This window comes from Phasianus colchicus, chromosome 4 (genome assembly GCF_987193195.1).
Source record: "Phasianus colchicus chromosome 4, bPhaCol1.hap1.1, whole genome shotgun sequence".
NCBI classification, from domain to species: Eukaryota; Metazoa; Chordata; class Aves; order Galliformes; family Phasianidae; genus Phasianus; species Phasianus colchicus.
This window is the reverse complement of record NC_143439.1, coordinates 15511059-15536770: the sequence shown is the minus strand read 5'-3', so window position 1 is coordinate 15536770 and position 25712 is coordinate 15511059. Positions and strand designations below refer to the sequence as shown.

At 39.0% G+C, this 25712-nt stretch overlaps 1 protein-coding gene across 1 annotated transcript; it reads right to left on the bottom strand.

Moving 5' to 3' along the window:
- Positions 1 to 25128, bottom strand: SCLT1 (sodium channel and clathrin linker 1). Its single transcript, XM_090140052.1, has 23 exons — positions 25034 to 25128; positions 24678 to 24925; positions 23972 to 24036; positions 23221 to 23273; positions 22712 to 22781; positions 22507 to 22562; positions 22006 to 22138; positions 21082 to 21204; positions 18760 to 18825; positions 17240 to 17307; positions 16283 to 16373; positions 15999 to 16090; positions 15652 to 15829; positions 12419 to 12517; positions 10598 to 10669; positions 9451 to 9525; positions 8432 to 8577; positions 6188 to 6380; positions 4605 to 4801; positions 3678 to 3756; positions 3045 to 3140; positions 1879 to 1976; positions 1 to 1780 (listed from the first exon to the last, which is right to left on the bottom strand). The coding sequence occupies exons 1-22, from the start codon at positions 25126 to 25128 to the stop codon at positions 1914 to 1916; spliced, it is 2358 nt and encodes a 785-aa protein (XP_089996178.1). The 3' UTR covers positions 1 to 1780; positions 1879 to 1913.
- Between the last annotated feature and the right edge of the window lie 584 nt (positions 25129 to 25712).

The following is a 25712-nucleotide window of genomic DNA, read 5'->3' as shown; positions in this document are numbered from 1 at the left end:
TTTCATATGAAACAGCACAGCTTAGGTGTATTTTATTGTGAGAGGGCCAACATGTATAGGATAACTGTCTTATCAACTACTGAAGCTGATCGATTTTCATTGCATGTATGGATCTTGAATGTCGTTTCACCTTAATCTAATGGGAGGATTTGCAACTTTGGTCACTCCTTCCCTCATGGGTGGAATGTGCCAGTTGCTTATGTCCAAGATTTTCATTTCTTTAATATACAGTATCCTTCCAAAGTCTAAAATCTCCATGAAGATTCCAATGAAGAGCAACTGAGGCTTCTTACCTATGACTCTTCATGATTAGCAGACAATATACATTCACACTGTGAATGTACTGGCCAGTATTGAAGCAATGCTTCTAGACACTGGTAGTTGCTTTAGCACTTATTGCTTAGTGAGAGGCATGTCATCATCACATAGATGATATGCTTCTCCCAAGATTTTTTCAAACGCTCAAAAACTAGTGGTAGGGAGGGAAAGGAAGGCAATAGAAAAGGCTTTTCAAAGGCAGTGTGGCAAGAAATACATAAACAAATGCAAGCCAAGCAAGACATGTTCAAAAAGGCCATTGTTCAATTCCACTAAGTAATCTGGTATCACAAGGGAAAGTGTAGAATGCATCTAACCAGCAAACCTCAAGTCCAGATTGTTTCAGCAAGCACCTCATCTTCCAACAGCCGGTTTGTGAGCAATGTGCCATTGCACGTGCAATTGTAGAAACAGTTGATTCCTCTGAGGTAAGCAGAAATTTTCCTTCAGGTTGCTTCCATCTTGCAGGCTCTTTGTTAACAGACAAACAAGCTTTTCAGGAGGTGCCACAAACCCACTTCTATCTGGTGGTCAACCTGTGTTTGTCCTCTAAAATGCAAATGCAATCAAGACAGTCTTGACAGACTCCTGAACTTTGTTTGCCCATAACAACACTTTTCAACAAGCACTGGCTAAGCAGGGTAAGCATTATGTATCAACTGAATTTGAAGTCTTACAACAAAATTGTGCTCTTCATATTTAAGAGAAATGACAAGAAAACTTTAGTCCAAAATCGGTCAAAATGAGTTACGCATATGAAATGTTTATTATCTACAATGAAATAGAAAACAGAATTAAACTATAATTTTAGAAGTTTCTCATCTATCAAGGATTCCCACATACTGGCATTTGTAGAATTCCAACACACTCATAAAAAAAAGCTGGATGACCAGTTTTGTGCAAATTGAATTGAGAACTGAAGTTCCAAGTAGAAAAGCAAGGAACAATTGCAAAACTGTAATGGGGGGAGGGGGAAGCAGAAATGAAGAAAGGTGAGGGTCCTTAAACGCTAGCTGTGAGAATAGCTGTAGCAACACTGTTTTCCCAGAGACATAGCAAACTGAATTATTAACAATGAAAGGCAATAGAGGCATTTCCCAGTTGTAGCACCTACAATAAGAACTATTTGACACTCATGATATTTATTACTGTCTTACTACAATTCATGTAAGATCTTGAAAATGTTCCCAAGTTACTGCTCTACAAAACGAAAAGAAATATCAAACGTATATGAACAATTTGTTTCAGAATTTCAAGAGAATGGACTCTATTCCCTGTAAACAATTTTGTCACAGTTGGACGTAACAAGTTTTTTTAAAGACTAAAACTGATAACACACCACAGCACCGTATCACTTTTCATCTGCTGCATTAAAGGGCTTGAATTACATCAGTTTGCATTCCTCTGATCTCCACCATGCAAATAGAGCCAGTACGTATCTTCAGCCAGCCTTCTTTGTTACCTGAGTGAAACATAAAATATATAGATGAAATTTTATAAACCTTGCTATGAATTTGATGTTAGTGGTACAATTCCAAGTTTCTCCAGCTATCTTCTTACCCCCAATATGGTGTGAATATTATTAGTAGTTCATCTTAAATTTTTTCTAGTTCCCTCAGAGAAGTAGCCTTTTTCTTCCATGTAGTTAACGTGCTGAGCTGCAATTTAGAACAAGCAGATATCATCATATTTTTTTTCCCTAAGATAAAAATAACAGTACAGCTTCAATACAGAAAATGTCACGGAGAGGGAAAAGCTGAGATAAATGGAAATTTGGGGTAAATATCAGAATTTACAATGCATTCTGTAGGTAATTAATTCTTGCATCTTGTTTCAGATGTCAGAGATTCACAGATGATAAAAGAGTAGGTAGCAGGAGTACTTGGAAGATATTTACAGAGAATACACGCATTTTAAAACTGCAAACGTTATTCTGTAATTTTTTTTTCCATTGAATTACTATTATTAATTAGCTAAGATCTATAGTCTTTCAGCTAAGGACTGGTAATTTTAGTAGTTTACTACTTTCATAATGACTTTCTTATCAATATACTGCCCAAGCTACTGTGTACAATAATGCAACACTGAGTAAGTCGTCTTTGTCAATCTGAGAACCCTACATTAGCCTCGGTTTCCTTCTCCCCGCCACCTTTCATGAGTCCTCCCCTGCCTCGCCTCTGGCTGTTTGCTCTTCAGAAATGCTGAGTCAGCATTTAGTGGGACCTCACCGTGACATACATCAAGATAGTGAACTGAAGGAGCACTGACTGGAATCAGGCACACAGTGATGGACACTCTCCAGGAGACAGGGAGAGGAACGAGCACATTTGCTCTTTGTCATCACTGCAGTAGGTTACGCCAAGCTAATATAGCTCGTAAACGAGAGCTGCAATTACTTTTTCAAAAAAATATTCTGAATATAGAAATTGTGATCCATCTTCATTGCCACACTTTGACCCACGAGTGCGATTCGCATCCAATTTGTCTTCATAAACAAATCTGTGCTGTCAGGTCATCGTGCTTTCAGAAAGTAGCATTTAATCAAATACGCATCAGTTTGGTGAAGACACATTCAAAATATGAGACTGCTGTTCAAATTACATTAGTCATGCTGCACACATATGTGATCACCTCTGCCTCAGGAATAACACAAAATGAGTACTTTTCTAATATTCAGTGGGATTTTTGCATGCACTTTGATAGCACTTTTTCTTAAGGTTTTGTACCTCTTGTGATGCTGTAGCTGCCCTCTGCTCTGCCTGGCTTAGTCGCATTTGAAGCCTATTGACATGTTTTTGATATTCCGTCATTAGTTTTTCATCCTGTGTAAATGAAGCATCTTGTTACAAATATGAAGTTCTCTTTTCTGGATCCATCCATAGTGTACTGAAAAGCTTAAGGCAAGAGGACCTTTAGAAGCAGAGCTGTTTACCACCTACAGTAAGCCCGAAAGCACTGTGCTGACACATTATAAAGAACTTCCAGCTCAAATATGAATCATATGACTTCCCCAGTCACAGCCATCTTCAGCGGAAGTTTCACCTTCCTGAAGATGCGTAAAAGATGATATTTTAATGCAGGTAACTTAATTTACACAGCATTACAATACAAAGATTTTAGCTACATTCAAAGGGGAGAAAAGTATACCAGATAGAAATGATACAGTTTTGTTACAGAGAGCTTCTCTTCACCACATGCTATGTATGAAGTCTTCACTGTTCTTTAGCATTAGTTTCAGAAACCTGTTCTCACATCATCCCAGTTTTTCTCCTGCAAATAACAGAGCACTACAAAAAACAATGCAAGGATTTATTCTATACAGGATTGGTTATCATCCCAGATTGTCCTATCATTCTTACCTCAATTACTTTATTTTTTGCCATTTCCAGCTGAGCAATAAGTTCCTGATTACGAAGTTTTTGTTGACTCAGATCACTTCTATTAATCAGAAGAAAATGGAAAAGAAAACATTTAATCTAAAAAAAACCCCAACTTTTTAACCTTAGCAGTTTCAAACAAACACCTGAAAACTGCTATATGGAATTTGAAATGCCTGTTAATACAAGGCTACAGTATATCTCATGGGTAGGTTCCATTCCCTTGTTCTCTTTAACCAATCGATTAGATAGCATAAAAAAAAACAAAACAAAACAAAAAAAGCCCCAAACAGTTCAACATCTTTTGAGTAGCTGCTATAAAAATGAAGATACAAAGGCAGTGTTAGGAATATGAGCCAGTTATCTGGCAACCAGCATGAATTAAGATAAAAGTTTATATCCTATTTGTGCTCAAGGCAATCACATAACTCATTTGCATCCTCATAAATTTTTGAGCAAACGCTCTAAAAGAACATAAAATGTGCCTCTACAAACATTTTTTCCAACTTACAAAGCTAGAGACTTATTTCATGCTTACTTTGATAAAGACTGCTCTGAATAATTATAAAGACAGGAGTCTTCATAATACAAAGCTATGTTTTTCTAAACTGAGAATGTTTTTCTGAAAGAAAAAAATGGAAAGAAGATATTCAAATTTACTTTTTCTTATAACAAAATTCACACATGTTAACAAGATGCAAAACTTTAATGTCAGTTATTAGCTGCTAGCTTCATTAGGAATCATGTCAGAGGGCTCTAGAGAGAACACTGTTTCTTCTGTTTGCTAGAAGCACATCATCTATTCCATGGCCTGCTCTCCTTTCCTTTCTACCATGGGTATAGCCTGGTTTCAAACAGTAACTGATACAGTAACAGCAGCCAGAAGAGCAACAACAAAATTGCACTTACTTTAACTTATTGATCCTAGCTTCTGTAGTTTCAGTAAGCACTTTTGTTTCCTCTTTCCATCTATTTGTTGCTCTTTGCTGAGCTGTCAACAGATGTCTAAGTTCAGCAGTAGACTTTCGACTGACGTCCTCCATTTTTTTAAGACGAACTTCATATCCATGCTCTTTCACAGCATGCTCATGTTCCATAGTGCTTATCTACATAAAAAATACAAATAGGATACAATCAAGTCTCAATCATAATCTTTATCACTTGTGGTTTTTTTTTCCTACAGAAACACAATTTTCTTTTTCACTTAGTCAAAATTTGTTAGGACTTTCTTAATTGCATCTTAAATCCTTTGTGCAGAGGAAAATGGAGGCAAGTCACAAATCTTATCTGTGATGGTATCCTGTCTGAACAAAGACATGCAAAATTCTGGTAGGTGCTTTTTCACTGCCACCTATTTGTTAAGCTTGAATGAAGGAGTCTACAGTTGGAACGAGATTTCTTGTTTAACATGACTTCTTTCGTTGTGATGTACAAAGAGCTAACTGGATGAGGTGCTCCTCATTCTTAATTAGTAAAACTGTTTCTGAAATCTTCGTTGCTGTAGATATTTAGAAAGCACATCAAGGATCACAGCTGTTATTCCTCCCAGAAGGCAAAGGTGTGCGAATCTGATAAAGTTAGCTATTATTACATTACCCCATAATGCAGTCTGTTCAGGTGCATTTAATGGAACCCTTCAAAAAGAAGATCCATCTTCCAGCTAAATGTCCTTGTTTGCAACTATCTGCACTGAAAAACATTCTTTCCCAGAACACACGGCAGCAGCGTTTGACAACCACACTGCAATATTATTTGTTAGCTACACAGCTCTGATAACGTGGCGGACATGTAAGTAGATGTCCACATAGAGGAATACTGTACTGAAAGTTGTACAGAGATTCCTAATACAGATAGTAGATTAATGGAGATCTAGAATTAGACTAAGTGAAATCAGTTTGAGAAAATTTTTTACTATTTGGACTATTCATCCTATGAAATAAGAGACAACATTTGGGATCTTCTTATCAAGCACAGTTAGCAGAGACTGAGCTACTAAATAAATCTTGACGACACACAGTGCTGAAGTAAAAATTATTTATCAAGGAAAAAGAGCAAGCATCACTGAAACTCTCACCCAATATTTAAACTTCCACATATTTTTTCCTAGAAATGCTGTCTTATTAAGCTAACATTAGCCTTAAAAACAGCATATAAACCTGTAGCAGGAATGTTAAAACACAGATTGAACTAGCGATTGAGCATCTGGTGGGAAGGCAGGGCCAACCCAGGTAGCTCAGGTGCATGCAATGTACCTAAGTGACTGGAAGGGGCGGAGCCAGAATCCACCCCTTCCCAGACCACATCTAAGGGCTGGCAGTGGAGGCAAGGGTGTTTTGCTGGATATCCCTGTCCACCTGAGGTCTTCCAAGGGAAAGTAAATTTTTTCTTTTCTTTCTCTGTCTATAGCTGCCGCATTCCTGTAGCAGCAGGACTTTGCTACCCTGCTATCATTGCTGTACTTTCCATTGCATTAGAGTGTTACAAAACCATACCTTTATTTTGGCTTGTTGCTGTACTTCTGAGGCCAGTTTTTTCAAGCTTTCAATTTCTTTTTGCAATTGTTCATTCTCTTGCTGAAGCTTTAACCTCTGTTCACCGATGGAGCCGCTCTTTTCTCTTTCTGAATCCAGAATGCTTTGCAAGTTACAGATATTTTTCTGGTAATTGGATTTCTCTTCCTCAAAGCTGAAAGAGAACTCTTCTTTAAAGTCATGAATTAAGTCAATTTTACACTTTGCTACTGTCATTTTGCTGAAGCTCTGATGGTTTGGAGATAGGGGAGACTATATCTGTAGGCAGCAACAAAATCTTAATAGATCAGTTAGTCTAGTATGACATAGCCTTCTGATTGCTTCTTTAGTGGCAATAGAGGCCAACTGAAAACAGAAAAAGCAAGTTTTTCATATGGTTGTATTTCAGGTATGGAACTCACTGCCACACATAGCTGTAGAAGAGAAGATTTTACTGAGACTTAAGTAATCCATGTAACAGTAAGAGCAATAATTTAAAAAACAAACATCCACATGTGGCATTGTACGTTTTTAAGCAATGCAAACATGCCAATGACACATCGCTGTCAGCTTGCTCTAGCGCTCAGTTTTTCCATTGATTACTTTTTTGGACAGTACTGGAGAAGATATATACGTAGGTTACTCCCATTCATTTTATATATGTAGGTTACTCCCATTCATTTCCATGGATACAACAACAGATACAAAGAGAACAATAACACGGTTGGATAGCGTTCTATAGCTAAGAATAAGCTCTATTTTTCAGCATAGGCATCACCCTTAGCTGTGCATTCCTGCCAGCTACGAACAAGAGCCTGCATGCCATGCCTGCAGAGGTCTGCATCTGTGGAGGTAACCCACTTTTGCTATTGCTGAAATGCATCGCCCACTGCCTCACTGTGCTCACATCCGCTGTTTGGGCTCCATAAATGTTCAGCAAGTGTTAATGAATGTCAGTGGGAGCTGTTTTTTCCACATGGAGGAATTCAGCGACACACTTCTGTTTCATCAACTCTTCTACTTCAGAGGCCATGTTGTCAGACTGCCCCTCTGCTGCCATCTACAGCATGGCAACAACATGTAAGAATACTGGTGGAAACGTCCAACCTCTACTGCCATACCACCAACAGACACTTATGGCATCATAGGTCAACGCAATGAAATATGAGGCATTACTTTTGGAGCAGCCCTGATCTATTTGGGACAGATCTTTGGTGTGACTCAATACACACAGACGTTCCCCTGCTGCTTCCTGAAAGTTTGTAGGACTATGCACGAGTCAGTGAGGTATTTCATCAAGCCCAGGGAATTCATGAAAGCAACCCAACATTCTATCCATCTCAGGAAAATAGCACTGTGAAAGAGCAGCTTTTCATTTTAATAACAATTCCAGATTTGTAAGTAATTGTTTTGTACAATAGATAGGGCTTACAATCTGAATACATAAATGGCATAAAAAAAAACTCTAGGCTTTTCATTCTGAGAATAACCTGATCTAAAGATGTGTATCACTCTGTAGTTCTTACCATTATATTACTGAAACTGCAATAACATCTATTACCTCTTTTATGGGAACTGCTGAGTAACGGCCTGAACCTCCGATTAATCACCTGAGGCGAGCAATGAGTCAGCCAGGGGAGCACAGGTGAAAACAATTCACCTGTGCTGCAGGAAGGGGTGGAGCCTGGTTCCACCCCTCCTAGACCCATTTAAGAGCTGACTACCAGTAGGGAAGCATCTCTCTTCTGAAGATCCACTCTACTGGAGTTTCCTGAGTGAGCCCATGATACGGGTAAGCATCCTATCTATTCTCTTTGTCTTGCTTTGCCTAACTCTCTTGTTTATTTCATTATTATAACATCATTGTACAATATTCCTTTATACAATTTTCCTTGATTATACACTATCTTAATATTCTTTGATTATACATCTCTGAACACAGACCTGAAATTCAGTATGCAATGTAAACGTGGAGCGTTACGTGTATACTAGGAGATACCGCGCTGTTGATGACTTTACAGAGTAATAAGTTCTGCCTGCGTATTTCAGAGAGTAACCTTTCATACAGTTTTTAGACATATGGTAAGATTTCAAACAACGTAATTTATAAAACAATGAAAACTTGAATAACTGCTTGCAGTTCTCATTTTGTAGATAAAAACTTTCATTCTGTGTTCTGCTGTCCCCCTTTAATACTTCTATAGTGATTTTTAGTCCGCTACTTACCTCATTTCCAGCAGTTTCAGTTTATGTTGTGTTGTCTGCAGACTCAGCTGAAGGTCACATTTTGTAGTCTCTGCAAGTAGATATTTCTGATGCAGTTGCTCTAGTTTTCTACTGTCAGATTCATGTCCTCCATATTCTCTGCAAATCTGAAGAATAGTTTCATGCCATATCATCTTTACCTTTCATTGGCTACGCAATCAGAGGCCTGAACCTCTGATTAATTACCTGAGGCGAGCAAAGAGTCAGCCAGGGAAAACCCTTCACCTGTGCTGCAGGAAGGGTTGGAGCCAGGCTCCACCTGTCCTAGACCCATTTAAGAGCTGACTACCAGTGGGGAAGGATCTCTCTTCTGAAGATCCACTCCACTGGAGTTTCCTGAGCAAGCCCACGATATGGGTAAGCATCCTATCTATTCTCTTTGTCTTGCTTTGCCTAACCCTCTTGTTTATTTCATTGTTATAATATCTTAATATTAATTTGATTATATAATATTCCTTTATACAATTTTCCTTGATTATACGCTATCTTAGTATTCTTTGATTATAACACAGTGACACAGTAGTAATGATTAAAAAGTCTACTCCTCATTGTGTCCCAGTTCCAGGGTTTTAAAACAAAACTGACTATAATTGAATTTCAGTGTTGTCTCTAAAAAAGTATTCTAAGATCTTGCATTCCTTTACTTTTCAGCATGCTGTACTTAAGTTTGATTTGCAACGTGTACCAGTGTGCTTTTAGATCGTGTCAAGCATCTCCTTTTACTTTTTACGCTTCTCAAAAATGCTCTTTTTCAGTTTAGTATTAAAACTTTAATTTCCAGGATTAAAACTTAAAATACTGACACGCGTGTTAAATGTTCTGAAAGTCAACTCAACAAATAAGGAAATTAAAGGTCATAGCATCATCCTTCATTCTCGTGTTAGGGAAAAACATGGGAGGTGAGAAAAAAATAAAATGAAGACATTTTCATACTGAGGATCGATCTTAAACAGGATGTAAAAAGCACACGATTGCCTTACCCTTTCAAGTTCTTCTTCCACTGCCCGCTTTTCTCTAACGGCTCGTTCTATTTGACCCTGCTTTTCGCCACATTCCTATTTCAAAAAGTCATTTAAATAAACCTCTCATTCATATTTTATATATATATAAACAACTCATGATAAAAATTCCACACACTATGTTACCATCTACTTTTGCTGCTTATTGTCCCTTACGCAAACTAAGCTGTACAAAAGAGATGTGAAGACACTCTGTACTGGTAGTGAGGAAATTGTTACACAGCAGTACCAAGCCATCTGCAAACAGGCACCTGTGAAGACCTGGTAGAGATCCAGAGCTATAGTAGGATCTACTGGAGCCCACTGGAGGTCCCACAGTAGATCCTACAGTCCCTACACAGGTACGTTAAAAGTCTAGCTCATTCTCCTTTCCCTGACAGCACAAGAGACCCAGGGTAGGCTCTAGCTCACTACTTACATATTTGCAGAGAACTAAAAACAGTATGAGTTCTATTCCATATGCCTGCTTATTCGCCCTCATTTCTTTGCCTTAGCCTTAGGGCAAATCCAGACAGGTAGAAGAAAAGAAATCGGAACTGTGTGTTGTAGGAAAGTTGCTATTCACATACTTATATCTTTTAAGTGTGACTGAAACACCAGGGCTACACAGCATCGATGCCTGTTAGTACATCATGTATGCACCCAAATCGTTAAATTGCTGGGGCTGAAATGAAAGTTTCTTGGGCAGTTAAAAATATTTCTACTGGCCTTAATACAAATCTAGACACAATTCCTTCCAGAAAACACTGTAAACTAAGCAGTTCTAGCGAAACCTCTCAAATGGGCCAAGATAAAAGTATCCCAAGCCTACCATTATTGACCCATGTATGCACATAAAGACGTTTTAAAATTATAAAAGAAAAACATTGTGGTTGATTATTTGCAACTAATCACTAGTAACTTCTATTTAATAATTAAGAGAAACACAAGTCTAAAGAAAGTATATCGAAAGGGTTGATCTCTTTGTCTAAAACTAAGAACCCCCTCTTCACCAACTGCTAATAATATTATGTAGGATTTTACTTTTATATTTAATTAAACATTTAACTTGATAAACAAAAGTCTCAAATGTTTTGCTAGCACAAACAATCTCAAAAGTCAACCATACCATATGGAGAGCTAAAAGTTCTTCTGTTAATTGAGAGATCTGCACATTGTATTGTTTCTTTGCAGAGTCTACCTGTGATCAAAAGCAAAGCAAAACTGAAAAATTAATATTGCAAACTATTTCTCCATCCCATTTTTACATGCAGAATCACAGAATCATTTAGATTGGAAAAGACCTTTAAGATCATCAGTTACAACCATCCACCTAACACTGCAAGTCCACCACCAAGCAGTGTCCTTAAGCACTGCTCCACACATCTCTTAAATACCTCCAGGGATGGCGACTCTGCCTCCTCCAATGCCTAACTACTATTTCCATGAAGAGCTTCCTCCTCATATACAAGCTAAACCTCACCAACACAATTTGAGGCTGTTACCTCAAATATGCTTTGTACATGTGTGGTGCTTGTATACAGAAATAGGAGACTATAAGAGCTGACAAATGGTACTACGTGAATGTTATCAATCCATATTACTTTAATTGAGATTATTTAGAAAAAAAGCAGAAAGACATTGCAACAAGGTCTTACAAAAAAAGAACAGTAAGACTACCAGAAAGCCACTGTCCACTAGGAGCAAGATATCTGACACTTGTGTAACTGACCATGTAAAAAAGGAAATACTTGTTGCTCCTAGAGAAATATGACAATGCTTAAAGTTTTACTCTTTATGCTTTTGATATATTCTCTCTGACTGGGATTACATGAAATAAGAAATAGGAGACAAGTCTGAATTTCTAAATTCTGATTAGTGCAGCATTGTCACAAATAGTGGTTATTTGCTTTTTGGCTCATGTGCCTCCTTCAAACCATGTGTGACATTAAATACTGCAGTTTTAAGTAATCCACACAATTCTGTGGATTTTTTTTTTTTTTGGATAATCACTAAGTAGAAGGAACAAATCATCATTTTAAAGGCTTCAAAAATGTATATATTAATTAAAATCTTTATTTATTGTGAGTCCTTTCATAACAGGCTTGTATCATAATGAAGAAAGTGAAAGGAGGCAAAATCAATTACACCTCTGAAAAATTACAAGCCAGGTAATTGATTTACGGTGTTTTCTACTTGCAACCAAAGACATTGGCATCACATTTGTATAAGACAGCTTCCTCTGGGGTTTACTTCAAAATAAAGCAAGTCTATTTGACATGTGCATAATTGTTAAGAATCTCCAGGGAGATATGATTAGCCTTATTTTAATTGCAGATGGGACATTAACCAAGAGCAAATTCATTTGTGAATAGTTTGTTATCAAAGAGCTCCTAATTTTCAGCCACTTGTGAGAAGAAGGAACATTACAAAAACAGATAACTATAAAATTTTGTAGTTTCTCTACCAATTTTTTTAAAGTGTGCTGTGATACAGAGTTTTTTTTATCATTAGCTGTATTTCATGGAAGAGTCTTATTTGTCTAAAGAGAGGTATATTTTGAAGCACTGAGATGCCAAAAATCTGATCTTATAACTCAACAATTCTTATCACCTGAGTTTATGCAAAAAGTATCAGTAAGTTCCAAGATGAGACCACATGCTCCTGAACAGAATTTCTGAAACAAGTGCCACATCTTCACCATCTCTACAGCAGTATCTGCACAGACAGCAGTGCTTCTGGTTCATGAGAGCTGTATGAATATCATTTGGGTTGGAAGAGTACCTACCTAGATGGTAAGGCCAAAGAGCACAATACTGTCAGTATACTGTCCTTGCTACTTAAATAATCAAAGCACAAGAAAACCGCTGATGTGACCACGCATAACATATAATGATTTCATTTTTAACTCTAAGTTCATAGTTGGTTCTTTCTAAACATCATCACTTACCGCCTTTCTAATTCTTGCAGCAGTATCTTCTGTGAGCTGAAGTATTTCATCTTTCATCTTTTTGATCTCCTCTTCCTTTTGCTTCTTCTTAAACAGTGCCTAAAAAAAAAAAAAAAAGAACAGAAATATTACTGATAATACTTCAGTTGTGACATCGTATCTAGCAGCGAGAAAAGAAACCACACGTAATAGGAGTTAAGAAGAACTTTCTGCCTTGTGCTTTAGAGCAGCTGGCACCAAGACCCAACAAGAAAGCAAGAACAGAAATGACACAGAAAGATCTCTGTTAAGAATCAGAGTATGCGTATAGGAGCACACATGCTTTCCTACATAGAGCTGAGCTTTTGTTTTGCTTTTATGGTCAATAGACTAGATCAGTTACCTCTCAGAAAACCAAAGGTACAAATTCATAAGCAGCTAAGGAATGCATATGTAAACTCTTTCATGGTGGATAATAGTGAACCATGTGAACAGCTCTTTAGCATGAAAAGTTGGTGGGAATTACAGAACAAAAGTGCAGTAAGGAACCCTTCCAGGAAAGGATGAAGTAAAGGCACCACTGTTAAATAGGAGATGCTGGTCTGGAAAGATTGAAAAAAGCAATACAGAACTCTCGGTGGAAGAGATGGAAATCCTAGATGGCACAGATAACAGATAATATGTAGATGGATAAAAGGAGAAATACATGGAAAAGGTCACTAGTAGATATGATTTCAGTCTGTAGAAGGTTCTCCAGTCGTGACGTGACACTTTACGTGTCAGGTTCTCTTCAACTGCTCCCATTCGGTTTGTGCTGTGTTTCTCAAAGTACTCTTAGAATTCTTCTGATCTCATTTTGTAAGATTAGCTTAGGTGCTTTACAATGGTAACGTGAAAAAAGGAGCGTTATTGTGACAACCTGTTAGTCCCTCATATAATCTCTTAAGAGACCAGAGAGGCCACAGTTTAGTTAACTAATTGCATATATTAGGCTGTGTTTTTTATTAATTCATAAAATGCGCACTTTGCAAAATGAAGGATGTTTTAGCCAGAGCAATGAATGAGCAAGCGTTTGCAAATTCAAAATTTTCCTCCTAGAGCATAACACGAAAGTGTTACAGAATGACAGAATCACTAAGGTTGGAAAAGACCTATAAGATCATCCAGTCCAACCATCCACGATTTGTTTATAACAAGACTGTTATTTATCTTCTTTATCTTAAATGTTCACTAACCACCTCAGAGATGTTATTTACACCATAATTTTTATCTGGCCGCTTCTTTCTGTCAAAAATGGTATGAAGAGCACTGTTCTGTGTTCTAACACATAGCTAATTGAAAATGAGTTTCTTACAGTTAACCAATACCTTTCAAGTGTAAGTTTTTCTCATTAAGTTTTTCTTGTTTTTCAACTCTGGGAAAAAAATAGATATCTTTTTACCTTGTGTTCCGCATACGCAGGCTTTGGGGAAATGCTTGTAAAGGTAAAAATATCTTACTAAGAAAAAGGACCTAACAAGTTCAAAGGTAGCCAGCGAGAGCTGGAGGACGTAAAGCATAATTTCTAATTCCCATGTTGAACACAGCCTAATAGGTGAAGAGAGTTCTTGGAAATAAGAGCATAAAGCAAATGAGATGCAGAAGACTAACAACAGATATGAAAAGGAAGTGGCATGCCAGAAAGATGCCAGAGAGCATCGTAAATGCTATAAATGTATAAGAATGTCTGTAACAGACAATAATCCTCTTTTGTGTAACCAGAGGAATCACACCAATTGCATGGCAGTGCGTTAACAACCGGAACCCCAGAGTTTTGTCAACATTTTGATCCCTTCCAGAAACAGATCAGATGGTAGCAGGAACTCTTTGAAGTTTCAGACCCTCCTTCCAGACAGGGTCTTCCTCCTTTGTCACAGAAATGAAATCAGCACGAACAAAAAAGACGGCGCTAACTCCTGTATTGCAAAGGGATGAAGTTAATTAAGATAATAAGGCCGTTGCTCACGTTTGAAAAGCGACTTTGGGCTAAAAGAGAATGTTTATCTCCTTACCTGCTCAAGATGCTAGCCTGAGCAGAATAATTCTAAGATTCCTTATTTGTTCCCACGGGCATTAAATAATCTAGACTTAATTTACTGTTGGCTAAAGTCTGCTAGGCACATTGAAGCTCTGTCTTTCCAGCAAACAGAATTCATTAGATTGCTGGAAGCCTGATTACAGCTGAAGCTTAACATGAAAACACGCAAGTGTCCATATTAGACACAAGTTTACCAGTCCCTGCACGCTGTCTCCTATAGGGGCAAAGAGTAGATACTTTGGAGAAATAAAATGGGAGAAAGGGAGACTTTTTTTATGTGTATGTGAATCGATACCTTTCAAACCTGCTGGATGAGACCCTGCCTTTAGGAAGTTTTGGTGGATTTTTCCATTTTTGATTGTTTTTCTATCTATGCTTCTGGCACAAGCATTATCCCCTAACAGTTTAATCAAATATTGTTTAGAACCTTTTATTACAGTTTCTTGTATGTGTCATGTTGACTCCTGCACTTCTCTAGCTCTCCTGTCTCACATGAAACGTGCCAATCAAAACTGCACGTTAAGGTACACTGTTTTTTTGTTTTTTAAATATCCCTATTTTATTAAACGTTATTAATTTTATTAAATACCACTGAGGATCACATGAGTGTAATCATAGGACCACGTTATTACTGTCAAACAGTAAGCTCAGCAGCCAGTACAGCACATTTGAATTTCATCCCCCCATCTAGCGCACACACTCAAATCCTCTGGAGGGTTTTTTGGTTTTTTGTTTTTTCCTGACTGTAGGTTTTGCTGACTTACTACACAATAATTTTTTCAGAATTCCTTAGGATAACAAGAAGGTGAACACAAAGCTCACTCTCTTGGACCCGTCTTATCATTTATAAAAAAAAGTCTCTCTAGTTTCAACTTTCCTTTCCTAACCACTACTAAGCCATAAATTCATAACAGGGTCTTTGTTTTTATTCTGACAGCCCGATTTGTTTTTAAATATTCAATAACATTTATGTATTTAAGTATGACAAAACTAAGTGATGTGAGGTCAGATCATAAGTTTGCTCTCTTCTGCATTACTCATTTTAGTACAACAGAAATGAAAGACATTTGGTTGTGTATGTGTGTATACCTCCACATATATACATAAATGGGCACTTCATAACTGCAGGTGATGAAAGTTTTCTAACACCTAAGAAATGCCTTCACTCGTGACTTACCTGACTTTTTTGTAGGTTTGCTTCTTCTAACAGCTGTACGCAATCTTGGACTTTTGCAACTGCTTCATACTTTTCCCTTTCTAAATTAGCACACTTTGTCTGAAGCGTTTTGATTTGTTTCTCCAGGGCTGTTCTTTCTGTCCTCATTTGTTCGGCATCTTGGACAGTAACATGTAATCTAAAACAAACGAGTAATTTTACTCATTTAACAATACAAAGCTTAATTAAAGAACTATACTACTTTCAAACTAAGCTCACAGAAAGTAAGTTGCCAGAACTGTGTTCCTGTTTGGCTTTTTTTTTTTTTGTACATATCCCATTAGTAACATCCAACAACATGTCCTTACCTTGATTCTAATTGTTTTACGCTAGACTGCACTTGTTGCAGGAGTTTGTCAGATGCTGCTTCTCTTTGCTGGGCAGATACCACATCTTCTTCCTAGAAAGAACACACGTGTTTTCCAGGCAACATCTGAGTTTCATTTATAAAAACAAAGATATATAAAATAAACTAAATCTAATACAATATAAATTAAATTAGAGAACAACTGGAGATTAATTTAACGCTTAACATTAGATAACTGTATAGTCATTCAGTTGCAACAGAAAATTACCCCTTTCTCTAGAATACCTTTCTCTCCAATTGGCCTTGAAGCGTCTTTGTCAATCTGATCATTTCATCAACTTTAGCACTCGCTGTCCACCTATCTATTTTAGCTTGCCTACGTAGAGAAAACAGACTGTGAATTACACTTTAATTCTCACAGAGGAAAAATCATACTCTTGCAGCTTTGTTGAAAGGGCTGTGAAGGGCAGTCAGATTTCATACAACTTCTTTCATGCAGTGCAAGAAGTTTTCCTCTTATCATGTGGAACAATGAGCCAGAAACGCTGCATTAATTATAACCTGTTTATGTGGAATGAATATTTGGGAGGACGAGGCAATCAGCAACTTAAAGTGCTCCAATCGTGTAAATACAGGTGGCCTCAGATACTTAAGAGTAATCTTTTTCAGAATTTGGTTTCACTTTTTAAAGCAATTTGTACTAGGAATTACAAATCGTTAACCATTTCTCAAGAATTAATTGATATGCATTGTAATCTAAAAAGGCTCATCAAGAGCAGAAACAGAAAAGGAAAGAAGTTAATGTACCAGACCTTCTCCACAGTACAAAAATCCATTGAAACAAGCACACTCCTCCTCTGTCTTGGGAACAAAAAGACTGGGTTTAACCCAATTATCCAGGCTTTGTGTTAGGGCAAATTTAAAGACCAGTGAGTATATGATAAAGTTGAAAAACAGCAAACAAATTAATGCAAACTGGAGCACAACTAAGTCATGAAGAAAACTGGAGAACATTTATTACTTTTAAAAATAAACTAACAGGGACTAGAAATAACTAGTGATATTGTACTTTACCACTCTGATGCACATTTGTAGCAAGCCATTAAGAAGCCATTAACTGAAACCATTTCAACCATCGCTGTCAAGACAGTTTGCAAGACAAAAAAGGCTTATGATAGAAGCTTAAGTTAGGAAAGCCTAGAGAAAAGATTTTTGTCTTTTTTTAAATTGCCTGGTTTATACCTCAGTTGTTTCTGTAGCTGCTCTAGTTCCATGTTCTGTTCGGCTACAGTTTTCAGAAACTGATTGCTCTGCAAAACAAGGAGAGATTTGTAGAGTTTTTTTCTTGCTTTCATTTTACTAAAAAAAATATCAAAAATTCACTCGCACACGGAATGTCATGAGATTTTTCTGCAGATTTCCACAGCTTATTTCAGTTTTCATTACCTTAAATACTTTTACTTGAGGTGAGCACTGTCACCTCTTTACTAGATTTCATTTCCAGAACATTTCTAAGTATGCTGAAAACTTTAAACCTCAACACAGCCAGGGAACACAGTTGTTTTTGCCCTGACAAAAAAAAAAAAAAAAACCACCTGACAGCAATCTTGCCCTCCACTTCTCACTTTTCAGTTTTTTAGTTCAAGAAAGGACACCTTTGTTCCATGACATCTTTACATCTCTGGCAACAGACCTTGTCAAACGCTTTGGAGAATGCAGACAAATGGACAGCCTCTATCTTAACGCTGTCTCTGTCAAAGAATACAGCTATTTCACTTTTCTGCCCACTGTTTCTTTCATGATTTTAAGCATCCAGTCATTCTGTTTCTTGATACCTCTTGCTTTGTTTATACATAGCAGATTAGCATGCAACTTCTAAATCAAAACAACTGTTCTGAAAGCTCGTGGTATTTTCTTGAGATTGCTTTCTGACAGCAATCCCTCAGTTCTAACTGTAGCTATGCTGAAAGAACAGTTGATTGAGGTTACTGACTACAAACGGTAAAAATCCCTCTAAGTGCATTATTTGGCTATTATTAGAGCTAATGAAATAGCTTGTAAACGGAACTGCTTGCAAGATACAGAGGGTTGGGGTTTTTTGTTGGGTTTTTTTTCCTCCCTACTTTACACGCTGACAGCATCCAGGACAAACACGGTTTGTAAAAAAAAAATAATCACACAAGAAGCATGTCTTACAGAGAGGAAGTTGCTCAGCTAGCAACTTAAGTCTTTTGCCTCCTATTTTTCTACGGTATCAAAACTGTGTCACTCCTGGAAGTCCGGGGCTAAAGCTCAATTTCAGTCTATACAATTAAAGATTCTGACAAGGCAAAAATCCCTCAAAGGATCAGCTCTGAAAATGCTGGTGTTTCTAGGAAACTTGCTAACGTGTGGCAGAGCTAGCCTTGGTAAAACATTATTTAATTTCTTCCCTATTGAAGATGGTTTTTTGAATGTTTGACTGAAATACCACATGCAAGAATTCTGAGCCTAAGTGGCTTCTTATAAAAAAAGGAGTTGCTATAATATCAAGAGCTAACCTCTGAACCACCAAGACTTAAGTGTTTTGTCTTCAGGAAGGGAGCCATTGCTTCTTGATTTTTGACTGGTTGCTAGACAGCTTTACAAATCTGAGTGACGCAAGTTCTTTTCCAATTAGATAAGCTGGAAGGATATTTATCTTTTGGTTTGTACCTTAATGATCCAATTTAATTTAAAAATAAACAAACAAAGCACTAGGTCATTGCTTAGGTTTTACTTACCAATTCTGTTTTCTCATTGGCTGCATGCAGGTGTGAAGTAAGCTGGTGAAAGTTAGCCAGTTGATCCTAAGAAGTAGAATTCAGCTTCTTAGAATCATTACCAACGAAGAACATTTAGTTATCACATTCATAGTCAACTGAAAACATTTTCAAAGAATTAATGTATGATGCAGGAAATCCAACAAGCTTTTTAAAGTTTTAATTAGATTACTTCTGTCTTTTGGCCTGATAATCTGGTAAATCAGATTTACTAATGCAAAACGTATCTGGATTTCATTCAGTTACAAATTTCCAAAACGCGTGCAATTAATACCAAAATACAAAAGTAGAGCCTCGGAGCCACACAGATTATGGTGGTGCTGCACGTTTTTTTGCTAACACAGGAGCAGAAATGCATCCACTACGAATTAAAAACGTGTCTGCCTGTGTGAAGAGGCTTTATTTGCTCCTTGCCTTATGAACACCTACTGTCCATACAGAAAACTGTACTTAAACTCTAGCCCTGTCTTTGTAGGGAAACTTGAATAACGAAACAAAATAGTCATCATCAGCACACTAAGCATCTTTAAAGCATAGCCAAGAGTTAAGTCCCTCAGCTGGAATATATACTAATTGTGTTTCATGGTCAAATGCATGCAAGCAACCTATTCCAGCGACTAACTTCACTGTAGAGGTTGGACTGCATAAAGAAGATCTCATAGCTCATCTTTGCTTTCTGGTAGATTGTGATTCTACTCAGTCTACCTCTGATAGCTGTTTCCTGCTCCTCTGGTAAAAGCAAAATGTAAAACACAGCTGATTCAGCTGAAAAGCCTACGGCAGACATGAAGTGCTTTTAGGAATAAAAGGCCGCTCAATCTCATTCTTGAGAAAATGGCATTAAAATCCACTAAGAATTTAGTCATCAGAAGTGGACTCTTACAGCCCCTTAACTCTTTGACAGCTACGACTTACCAGTGAACAACAGTGAAAAAATCCAGTAACAGAAACAGGAAGTTGGAACAACAAAGAAACTCCTCACAACTAAGTCCTCATAACTGTTATTTGAAACAACCATAAAACTTGAGAGAACACAGCAGCTGTAGAAAGGAACGTATTTATTGCTTAGATGGACTAAAAAAAATCAGTAACAAATTCCTGCTACATAGGTGAGCAATAATTGCACCCACAAGTCTAACGTACTTGAAAATGGAATGCAGTTTTCATAGATGTTTCAATACAGCTGTAGTGAGCTACGCGTACACGTGAGCTTTATGAATTCTTTGAATACTGCGCACTCTTTACAGCTCAGAGCAAAACAGCTTCTTACAGCCTAATTTATCTTTCTGAAAGAAGATTTCCTGAAACATAACCAGTTAACTTAGCAAGCTCAGACACTAACAAATAGCTTAAAGGCTTCCCGAGAAGCAGCTCAAGAAACAGAATGCTAAACACTAACATTAGAGTATTAGCAACCTTCATTTTTCAGCTGTTTATTCAGCTTCTCTGTTGAATGACCAAAGGCAAGTGAAACTACTTATGTTTGAATTGAACAACAGTAGGATGATTATTTATATTTGTCTATCTCGTGTACTTCTCTACACGCACCAAAACTCACAGTGCACTCCCTGAGTTACTGCCCACGTATTTGAAATAAACTTTCCAACCCCAACTGTGCATTTAACTGTTGAATCACTGACTATATCTGACCACTCAACTTTTGGTAACAACTATTACAGAAAACAATCAACAACGGGACCAGAGGAGGACCACGAAGGTGATCAGAGGACTGGAGAACAACCTCTCCTGTGAAGACGGGCTGAAGGAGCTGGTTGCTCAGACTGGAGCAGAGAAGGCTGCGGGGAGACAACATTACGGCCTTTCCAGTGTTTAAAATGAGCTTGTAGACATGAGGGAAGTCAACTTTTTACATGGGTAAATAAGCAATAGGAAAAGGGGAAATGGATTTAAACTCAAGGAGGGAAGATTTAGAGGAGAATGTCAGGGGACGCTTTTCACTGAGAGAGTGGTGAAGTGCTGGAGCAGGCTGCTGCCCAGAGAGGCTGTGGGTGCCCCGTCCCTGGAGGAGTTCAAGGCCAGGTTGGATGAGCCCTAGGCAGCCTGGCCTAGTACCTGACCTAGTGGTTGGCAACCCTGCCTGTGGCAGAGGGTTGGAACACAATGATCCCTCAGGTCCATTCCAACCCAATTCATCCTATGATTTTATGATGATTCTATGATACTGGTAGAACCGCTGCACTTCAGTTTGGCTACATACAGATGCAAAATCTCTGCAGTATATGAAGGCATTCCAAAATTAACAAAAATGTAAATGAAAGTTACTTGCTGTTTTAGTCTTTCGGCCATGTGAATCTGCGTTTGAGTCATGTGTTCCTGGTACTGCTGCTGGAGTTGATCAAGCTCCTGTGACACAGTCTGCCACAGCTCTATTGCTTGCTCCTTTTCCTAAAAAGTTAAAGAATAAAGGTCTCTAAGATATTTACAGTACAATTCTATTGAAATGCTTTTTTAAAATTATTATTATTATTATTCTCTGCACGCATTACAACCACACAAAACACCAAACTCAGAGGCAAAAAAACCCAGATGTTTATAAGATCACATTCCATCTAGACAAGAGCTGCGAGTTCTGCACTATTTTAATAGCTCTTACCAAAAGTAAAACTCCACTCACGTTCTGAAACTGTCAAACTCTTGCAATTATTTACTTTGGGACTGCAGTACATATAATAGTCAAATACCAAAATTCAGGAGTCAATTTAACCTCAGCTTAGTCCACTGCAAAAGAACCGAAATATCTTTGTAATATATTCAGGCCATTTGGCCGATCTATTCAGATCTAGCTGTTACTTTCTGTATTCCACATATACTTGCCCCTCATTTCACATTACACTTTAATAATAATAATAAAAAGACAGCCTACGGCAATTACTTCAATCCAACAAAATATTTGATTCATGTTCTGGACAGAAATTCAACAAGGTAAAATTAGAGGCACAAATGAACATAAAAACTTCCTACTTGTTTGAAACTAGAGAGGAACTTGCTTCAGGTTTTGAAGTTGAAAATTTAAGTATGGGTGCACTTGAGGTTGTTTTGTTTTGTTTTTTAAGCTAATCAGGAAGGCCTCAAAGTACAGTCCAGGAACTGTTATAAACAAATACTGAACCAAGAAATAAACTATCCTTCCCTAATCTGCCGAGGCGCAGAAGAAACAGAAGAGTACAAGTGTTTCATCTCACACACTTGATTAGTCAGTTGTAGTTGTTCCTGAAGGTTTCTCAGTATTTCTTCATCTGCAGGAACAGCCGTTCCCAGAGGCATAAAAGGAAGAGCATCCAGCTGCATCTCAAGAGCCTCTTTCAACTCTGAATGCAGCCTGAAATTCAAAGGAATAAGTTCAGCACAATATTTATTTAATACAATGCTTTTAAATTAACTGAAGTACTGTACCTTTGATTTGTATGTACCATATACACCTGGCTCACATTTAAATCTATTGAGCAAGATACGTTCTATAAAAAGGGTTAGAAATTAATACCGAGTTCTTTTGCAGAGATATGGCTAAGCCTCCTAAATTTGGTGCTGTAACCTATATTAAGCGCTTAGAGTAACATTAAGCACGTGAGTATGAAATCTTCAACTATTAAGCAGATTCAAATATTTCCAAGTCTTAGGAAAAAGAGACAGAAAGAAAGAAAAAACACACAAGAAAATAGCAGCAGTAGGTAAAGTGCACTTATTTACCTTCTGTTTTCTGTGGTGACTTGTTCAAACTTCTGTCTCATCTCACTCATCTGCACCTAATAAGAAAACATCTAAGTGGCAAGCTGTGGCAATTCATTTTTTCAATAAGCAACACTGAAATATTGACAATGTTAATTCAGCACAATACCATTGATGAAATTAAGACTTCGTTTTGCAAGAAGAGTCGCAGATCCCAGAAACATACCTGATAAATCTGCAGCTGCTCCCTCATTTCTTCCAAGCATTTTTCATACTCTACACTTTTGGTTCTCAAGCTGAAACATGGAAAAACATGCTTAGAACCCATCTGTAAGCGCTGACACATCGTTCTGATAATTAACCAGCTTCACTGAACTCATGATCTGGAGAACAGAACAAAACTGTCGCTTCTCTTTACTTCCAAGCCCAACACTCACCACCATCAAGTGAGCAACTTTCATTACTGCCTTTGAAGTATGATCATTAACCACGGACTTCCTGTGTAACAGAAGCAGAACATGCTTTCTAGATGAGCTTTAATACATTTGTATTTCATACCTAGACCAAAATCCAGAAAGATTAGAAACCAGGCTTTCTTACTGCTTTCAGTACAACAGTACAGTTACCTATTTGAGGATGTAAAAAATCAAATAAACAAACACAGTTCTACTCATGCACTTATTTGTTTTTCAAGTCCTTCTGAAGTAGTATTCCCACTCATTTGGAATCACTTACCTTTGGTCCATCATCCTGGATCTGGATATGCCGTCACCTCCGGCGACACTTTTCTGTAATTGATTATTTTATATTTTAGTACTTGTACATGACTGCACATGGGTTACTGTGGTTTGTTTTTATTCTGATGCATGCAAAACAAAGCAGTTTATTCTGTCTATACTGAAAAGAATATGCAGGCTCCCCAGCAATCATTTTCAGGTTGATATTACACTCCTTGAACATTGGCCAGATTTGAAAAAATTTTCATTGCTTTTTTTCCTGGAGATGCTTTGATATAAAGCATAACTGCATCAAGTGAGCAATCGGCTCTTTCTTAACACAACCATTTCAAGTCTGTGCAAGAGCCACATTCACTTCTGTGCACGTGAGCCCCACGGTGGTGCCGATGCCCCAGCTTTTGCACAGACTTCAGACAGGTTTATGCTATTCACCACAGAACATTATCTCCCCGAGAGATCAAAGGAAAAAAATCCATAGAAGTTAGAAAACTTACTTTGGAGAAACCAAGCGTTCTCCCACATATGACCAATTTTTGAAAACACTCCAAGAAAAAGCACAACCAAGCAGAATTTGCTTTTTAAACAGCCTTATTTTGCTGCTGCTTGGAAAAACTATAAGTAACTCTACAGCTCAGCGACGGGCTCGAAGCCAGGCAAGACCACACTGAAACAGACTGTTCTACGTATACGAAGATGCATGTCTTAAATTATATTTATTGCTACCCACTTTCATTCCTCAGTTTACATACCTCGGCAGCACTACTCAAAATCTCATCTGCTTCATCCTGCTCAAATGCAACATCTAGCTTCTGATCTGAAAAATGCAATTACATAATTCTGTAATACAAGTTAGAGGATCATGAACCGTGAGCTAGATGAAGCCGGCTGGCAGTCAGAAAGATGCACATTTGCTCTGAGCGCCATTTAGAGGCGCGTGATTATGAAATACGCAACTATCTACAAGAGTAACGTAATTATACAAAAGTAACGACACGTTCGCTCAGAGGGCAGTGAGGCGCTGGCGCAGCTGCCCCGAGAAGCTGTGCTTGCTGCCCCATCCCCGGGTGCGCTCCAGGCCAGGCGGGATGGGGCCCTGGGCAGCTGAGCCGCGGGGCAGCCCTGCCTACAGCACGACGTAGGGGCTGGGCGGGCTCTCAGCTCCCTTCCAACGCGAGCCGTTCCGCGATTCTACGGCAACACATCAACTCCCCGCTTATTACGCGCGCTACAAGGAAAGGTTTTCTTCGACGGCGTTTTGCCGTCAAAGACGCGCTCGGTTTAAGCTCCGGTTGAAGCTGCCCACCCCCACGAGGGCCGGGAGCAGCCCCGAGGCCGCCCGCCCGGCTCCCCCCCGCAGCCGAGCTCCGCGGCCGTGCCGTCACGCCACAGCTCCGCCGCCCTCCCGCTCCGACAAAGATCCCGGGCGGGCAGAGAGCGACCGCTCCTCTCGCCCACCCCTCCTTCCCCCCGAAGGAAAGCGACGGGCACGGCGGGGCGGTAACCGCAGCCTTCCTTCCTCGCCGCACCGCCACGCGACCGGGAAACGGTCGGCACCGGCTCCTCCTCCAACGGGCGGCCGAGCGCGGCGCCCGGCGCCGGTCACGCGGCGGGAGGAGGGCGGAGCCGTGCCGGGTTTAAAGCCTCCGGGCGGCGCCGTGGCCGGCTTCGTCGGGCGGCGCTGCGGCGAGCGGCTGGCGGCGCGGGGCGGTCGTCGTCAACTCCTCCGCGGGAGCTGCGGGCTTGGGGTCGCAGGTACGGCTGAGGAAGCGCGCGCCCGTGCGGGTGCTGACGCTGCCCGGCCCTTCTTGTACCTGCGGCGTTGAGGGCAGGTGAGAGGGCTTCTCTTGCGGTTGTAAACGGCTCCTTCGCTCCGCACGGTTGCTGCGCGCAGCCTAACGCGAACCATCGCGGCTCCCCCGCGGGCTGCTGCTAACGGTGTGGGAATCAAATGTTGTTTCTGCATTAGAATTGGATAATATTTTTATTTCATGAACTCTGTTGTCATAGTTCCTTTTGGGAGTCCTTCTACTTAACTTGGGGAAGAACTCTGATAGTTTACATCGCTTATCCTCTAGACAAACCTTCCCAGGAATGCACGCTCTGTATATAGGTGTATATATGTATATTTTGTCACACACATTGCAAGAAGATCCTGCACGAGATCAAACCAGAGAACAAAGCATGGTATGCCGAAGAAGCCCTGAAGAGACATCTGAAGCCTGGCATCATCCCCCCCGGAGCTCTTTGTTTAAGGAAGACTTCGGAGACAATCACCATATCAATACGACAAGAAGAGCACCGAGACATCTTGGAAACAACAGGATGGCTACACCAGATAACACACGAATCAACAAACATAAACTGATAAGATTGTGAACCTGGAGTACCCAACCAATGGGGAAACAGGGCAGGGGGATGGATAAAGGGAAAAACAGGGTATAAAGACTGTCATCTTGTGTCCATAGGTGCTCTCCTGCTTGCAGGACGCCC

What these genes read in the sequence shown, in the direction of transcription:
- SCLT1 (XM_090140052.1), bottom strand. Translation starts at nt 25,128, where the DNA reads ATGGTTCGCGTTAGGCTGCGCGCAGCAACCGTGCGGAGCGAAGGAGCC. An exon ending in TCCAGGATGATGGACCAAAG is followed by an intron (nt 22,782 to 23,220) that starts GTAAGTGATTCC and finishes TCCATGTTTCAG; the next exon opens with CTTGAGAACCAAAAGTGTAG. An exon ending in CAGCTACAGAAACAACTGAG is followed by an intron (nt 16,374 to 17,239) that starts GTATAAACCAGG and finishes TTCTCTACGTAG; the next exon opens with GCAAGCTAAAATAGATAGGT.